The sequence below is a fragment of the Amblyomma mixtum genome, chromosome 7, assembly GCF_055824585.1.
Source record: "Amblyomma mixtum isolate Tamu chromosome 7, ASM5582458v1, whole genome shotgun sequence".
In the NCBI taxonomy this organism is placed as follows: domain Eukaryota; kingdom Metazoa; phylum Arthropoda; class Arachnida; order Ixodida; family Ixodidae; genus Amblyomma; species Amblyomma mixtum.
The window spans coordinates 22,437,821-22,443,992 of NC_143018.1; the positions used below are offsets into that span (position 1 = coordinate 22,437,821).

At 47.1% G+C, this 6,172-nt stretch overlaps 1 protein-coding gene across 1 annotated transcript; it reads left to right on the forward strand.

Annotated features, from left to right (window-relative positions):
• Window positions 1–713: 713 nt before the first annotated feature.
• On the forward strand, window positions 714–5,614 carry LOC149335255 (G2/mitotic-specific cyclin-B2-like). The gene is made up of 5 exons (XM_089553899.1): window positions 714–731; window positions 2,203–2,448; window positions 4,005–4,147; window positions 4,817–4,958; window positions 5,513–5,614. The coding sequence occupies exons 1-5, from the start codon at window positions 714–716 to the stop codon at window positions 5,612–5,614; spliced, it is 651 nt and encodes a 216-aa protein (XP_089410025.1).
• The last annotated feature ends 558 nt before the right edge of the window (window positions 5,615–6,172 follow it).

A 6,172-nucleotide genomic window follows, 5' to 3' on the forward strand; every position in this document is an offset into this window, starting at 1 on the left:
CGCTGCACTCCAGCGTAAAGTCAACCCTTTCTTGTCTGAATGCCCTTGTTTCACGATGGTGGTGCATCGGAAAAAGTTAGCAGATAGGCTATCTTAAAAGAAGACTAAACTGAAATACTAAGGCCGGCTAGACTCATAGGGCAGGCTTACTTCATAACGAATGTCATTTTTACCGAAAATAACGCCTTTCTGCACGGTTTCGTCAAACTTTTTTTTTTGTTGTTCTGGCAACACTATGATTTAGCCCCAGATCACTTCCTGTTTGAAGATAAGCATCGAAAGCTTTTCGGCCGCCTGCAATGCCGCCTTATCAAACACTCCGCTGTCTTATCAAAACCAGCCCTACACACGTCATCTGCATCAGCACTGCGCGCCACGCGCCCTTTGCACCCGCGCAAGAACTTTTTTAGCTTTAAAACTTTGTTAAATCCCCTTTAACCCTGAACCCCTATAAAACTGGAACCAACTTAAGGATTACTTGTGCTCTCAAGTTCTGCCATTGTCAACTGAAAAATCGATGCTATCAGTTTGTGCCTGAAGCCGTTATTTATCATGCCGCTTCATTGCAGGAGAAACGGCCAGTCAAACCTTTTTTCATGGTCCTGCAACAAAAGGTGAAACCCGAGTTACGCTCCCGATGTGTTGAAGAGCTTATAAAGCTCCACGACGCGGTGGACCTCACGCAAGAGACGCTCTTTCGGGCTGTTTCGATCATGGACCACTACATGATGGTTAGTGAGGCTACTACCACCCTTACACGTGAACCTTGTTGTCACAAAGCAGCGCCCAGAGCGAAACTCAACCTGTTATGAAATAGAACGCTGGGATCAACGTGAACGAGCTTTCAATTAAGATCATGCGACAGGTGCGTTGACATGGGTAAAGCTGTCATGTTTCGGGGTACTAATGAGCCATCCCTCACTAAATATGTGAGCAGTTCCTTTTATTAGAGAAGGTGATGTATATGCAATATAGAACTCGAGGCCGTTTCTTCGCGTGTTCAAGACGAGCGGGTTTGGCAGTTTAGTTGAACCTCTTTATAACGAATTTGCTCAGGATGAACTGGCGGGCTAGTTTATAACGAAATGAACGTGCCCCGTGATTACTTCGTTATAACCGTTGCTTCGTTATAGCCCATGCATGTTGACAGTTTACAAGGAGAATCATCATTCCTTCGTTATAGCCAATATTTCCTTATAAACCGTTTCTTTGTAACGAGGTTCGGTTGTAGTGGGTTTTTACTGTGGCAAAAAGCTTCAGTTTCACTCGCATGTTTAATAATTCAAATGCTTGGAAAACATGACAACGCTTTCAAAACGAAGAGAAGCTGTCGCCAATATATGAATTTTGCTTTTTCTTCGTTGCCTTTAGCTTTGCTGTGGTGGAGCGCTTACTGCGATAAAGCATGATCGACCAAATTTGTGTCTATCAATCATTGCTATCTCAAAATATGACTATTGGGACAAGCCCCAACTGCATATTTCAACACTTCTTGCTTTCCAGACGCAAACTACCGAGTTAATTATAATTTATCGCAATTATAATGCTTCTTTACCGGTTTGGCATATGCCATATTACTTCTTCAATGGTCTAGGGAGCACAGCGACAGTCAGCGGACTGTCTTCACTATCCATGCTGCAGCTTTTGCCAGTGGCTCGTACTGGCAGCGTCGACTACGTGCTGCGATTGCTGTGGCAGGGATACTTCAGTCTTTCTCTCGCGGTTGATTCACTGCACTTTCCTATGGATTTCGAGATTGTCTGCGGAGCAGATTGTTGTCCCAAATGCATCCTTATATTATTTAAATGAAAATCGAGCATTCTATTCAGCGCGAACTCTCGCTTACATCTCAACCTTTATCCTTTCGATATCGTCGAGCTTTTGTGAGCATGTTGAGTTGGGCATCATGACGCATAGACAACTGAGGCCATTATGCACCAAACACAAGGTTAATCTCGTTAGCGCCACACTTTTCTTGCCATAGAACTGTGTCTTGGAGCAAATGTCAACGAGCGCATCAGCAAGTTTATCATGCACGGAAGGTTTAATGATGTCAAAGAACTCTCACTTGGGTTTTGCGTCGTTTATTAACTGTGACGGTAGAAGACATTTGCGCCTGCAAGCTACGCAGGAAGCTACTACGAATGAGGGCTGTCTCGAGGGTGTTCTGGGTGCCCGCCCGTCCTGCATTTCCCTGTGCAGGAAACCGGCGTATCCGAGCACAAGATGGAGGCCCTGTGGAAAGCCTCGCTCTACGTGGCGGCCAAGTCTGAAGAATACAGTGGGCGTGAGTGGCGTCGTGACTACATGCGCAATATTAACGGCCTGCGAGGGATCACGCCTGCGGAACTACTGGACATGGAGAAGGACATTCTCCAGACGCTGAACTATTCCCTGTCGTGGCCCTTGTCCCTCAACTTCCTGCTCCGAAACTCCCAGGCTGCCCAGGTTTGTCCGTGGCAGGGCCTAGGGGGGAATGATGCATGTAATCCTTGTCTGCGTCGTCTTTCGTGAACACTGCGCCTGGACCAGAGGGGAAGGAACTCAATAACGAAGAGCATGCCCACAGAGCTCATTTCTAGATCCGAGACCAGGCGAGGTCACATCCTTCAATTCAACTTTTAAGAGAACTTCGTTGGCTGCCGTGCGCCTATTCGGAATGAGCCGCGTCCAATAGAGTTCACAACTCACCGTAAAATTAAAATCTGAAGCAGTTTGTGTACTTCGCATATGCCGCACAGCTCGGAAATGAACGATTCTGCGCAGATACGCAGCCCTCAGTTACGTAATGAGCACCGCAGACGCGCCGCAGCGTTTGAATGTCCGTGTCATCGATCTCTTCGCTGTGAATGAATTTGAACCACATGCGGCTCTCCGGTTTCACCAAAGCACTGCTGTCACCGATCACTATGCAAGCTTTGCATCTGGAGTCGAGGGGAACCCAACCAGTTACCTTCTTCAGTCGTTGCGCCGGTTTCTTGGCCGGTTCGAGCAACGCTAACGAACGTTGCTGAACAACCTATGGCGCGTACAACTCAAGACCGAAGCGGCTTTTGCCCGTCGAGGGACCCATTTCGCTCCCTGCATTGTCACACTAGCAGGGTCATGAGAATCGGTCTTTTTACGGGGAAAAGCCGCCCCGTTCCTGAGCTCAAAGCATTGAGTGGGGCGCCCCAACTGCGACAAGTTGCTGCAATGACTGAAATAGCAGGTAGAACAGAGAAATCAATTGGGACCACAGCCGTTATTGTTATTGGTTCTTGGAGGACGCGGGTTCGATACCGGTCATGGCGACCGAATTTCGATGGAGGCGAAATTCTAGAGGCCTGTGTACTGTGCGATGTCAGTGCACGTTAAAGAACCCCAGGTGGTCGAAATTTCCGGAGCCCTTCACTATGGCGTCCCTCATGGCCTTAGTCGGTTTGGAACGTTAAACTCCAATAAACCAAGCTATTGGTTCTTGGATTTGTTTCCAAACATTACGCTCGGCAAAAATTCATATTACTGCATAGTTGTTCCGGCATTAAAAAAAAAAAGTGGGGGCGCCTGCTGTCATCAATATCGCTATCAGCATAATGTACGCCAAAAGAAAGGGTTCATCTATTTACGTGCCAGAGAAAAGAAACGGTACTTTTTTTGACAGCTAAAATAGGAGATGCGATCGGTATGCGAGTAAATACGATATCCGGTGTTCACCAAAAGAGCAGAATATGTTTTGGATGAAATCTTGTCTTGCTCTTCTGTAAACTGTTCCTTGACACCAATCGCAAAAATATTCGTCCTTATTTACAAGGGTCAAGGCAGTTTGTTTTCATTTGACAAATGAGCTTTGGCAAAGACTGTGACGAACTGTGACGCTTTCTTTTTTTTTATATATATCGCGCATTTAGAAATAGGTGTTGGCTCTTTACAGACAAGGCTAGAGCAATGGTTACCGTTTTAACTGCTACAGATCTTTGGATTAATCATTCTTTGGCTGCCATTTCTTTTCTTGTTGTGTACAGGCAAGCCCGGAGGAAGAAGTCACGGCCATGTGCTTTCTCGAAGTTTGTCTCATCGATTACTGCATGGCATGGGTTAAACCCTCCAAGCTGGCTGCCGCCGCTCTCTACTGCGCGTTCCGGCTTTCTGAAAGGCCACGCAACTGGTATGAATCCTTCTCAAAGTTGGCATGGCTGAGCATGTTTATTTTCCATTTTAAAGACCAGAAAAAAAAAGGCAAGTGAGTGGTAAAATGCTTAATAAAGCGCTTTGAGTTGCTAGTTGATGTAGCATTTTTTTCTGGAAGCTGCCTGTGCGCTCGTCTGAAATAAGCAGCGCTCAATGCCGCTTCCAGGAACAATGCAAAGGTGAACTGCTTGCATATTTTTGAGAAAAAAAAACGCCCAAGGTAATGTCTCAAATGCTTGCTGTTGTTCTTCATGGTTTCTCTACCTCCTTTGTAATCGGTATGACTCGGTGTCAATACACAGTTTGTGTCATATAAGCAACGAAGGTTGGTTATCTGACACGAATACGAACACAACCAGCTTTGCTAATCCACATATGTATTTCCAGAAGTGCATCTGTTGTATGTGACTAAAGCCTATTTCTATCAGATGTTCCACACTAGAGTGGGGATCATTATCAGGGTAGGGCATGAGTATTCGGATTTGCGTTATGAATAAAGTAGTACATAAATTCTCCTGCCAAGGTCCAGAATTGAAATTTTCCGAAACGTCATTATTGGCACTCTCACTGAAATTGCTTTTTAGAGCTCGTAATTTGCTGTTTAGCAGCGGATGTCAGCACCGGATACATTGTTTTATATTTGCAGCTGGGACCGCCAGATGGAATACCACAGTGGTTATTCACTAATGATCTTCCGGCCAATACTGATACGGATGGCCAAGCTCGTCGCACAGGCAAGCGACGATTGCCCGGTCTGTATGGTTTTTATGTTTCCTGAGCGCACAAACGTAACAATGCATTGTTCATTGCCAGTAAGAGTACAGGTCCCCTTTCCATTTCAAGCCACCGTGGTGGCTCAGTGGTTACAGCATTCGGCTGCTGGCCCGAAAGACGCGGGTTCGATCCTGGCGCCGGCGGCCGGATTTCGATGGAGGCGAAATGCTAGAGGCCCCTGTACTGTGCGATGTCAGTGCACAGTAAAGAATCCCAGCTGGTCGAAATTTCCGGAGCCCTTCACTACGGCGTCCCTCATAGCCTGAGTTGCTTCGGGACGTTAAACCTTTTCACTTTTCTCTGTATATTAATTTGGCCTAATGTTAAAAACCGACGCCTCTACAGTGCGGCAGTATATTCATGCTGCTAACTAGCAAGAACTGATGTCGATTCCATAAGGTAGGGGAAGGAGCAGCTCGTTACGATAAGACCATTCCCCGCAACTTGTTTTTTTTTTTACACGAAAATGACTGATATCATGGTCCTTCTTGGTGTGAAATTCGCGCAGCTATTTCGTGTTCGTCACTTGTTGCAGCTTGTGGTCAACATGCGATATTTTCTCCTGCAGGTTCTGTACTGGAAGTACAGGTTGCTTAAGTGCAACGGTACAAGCGTCTTCTCGGACACCATGGCAGCGAAGCTGCTCCAGCTGTCGAGAGGAATCTTCTGACGTGCAAGTTCTGCCTTCCTTTCATTCTCTGAAAACACTAGGGCTGCGATTAATCCCCTTTCACGGAGGCACTTGTTGTTCACCTGCGATTTCACGTTGTACAAGCGGACAACTTCGTGTGGCAGTGCAGCGGAGGCTGGCCAGGAAGTGGAAGGAGACAGTTCTTTGTCTGTGTCGTGACGAGTCCCGTGTGGTGTTGGTGAACCCGAACAACCCACTTCCCCTGGCGCGAGGAAAAATGAACGTCTTCTTCCCTTTCCTGCCTAACCTGCCTAGCATCTGCTGCATTTCAGCCACGACGTACTGAGAACCGGTCGACGCCATTAGCTGGAGGGCCTCCTTTGAGGGACATTCGGCGCTGCCTTCTTGACCTGTCCTTCTTAGCTAGTCCTCCACCATATCTATTCCGAGGCCGCCGTGGTGACTCAGTGGTTACGCCGTTCGGCTGCTGACCCGAAAGACGCGGGTGCGATCAAGGTCGCGGCGCTCGCATTTGTATAGAGGCGAAGTGCTAGAGGCCCGTGTTAGGCCTCGTTATATCCGAGATTCACTCACGAA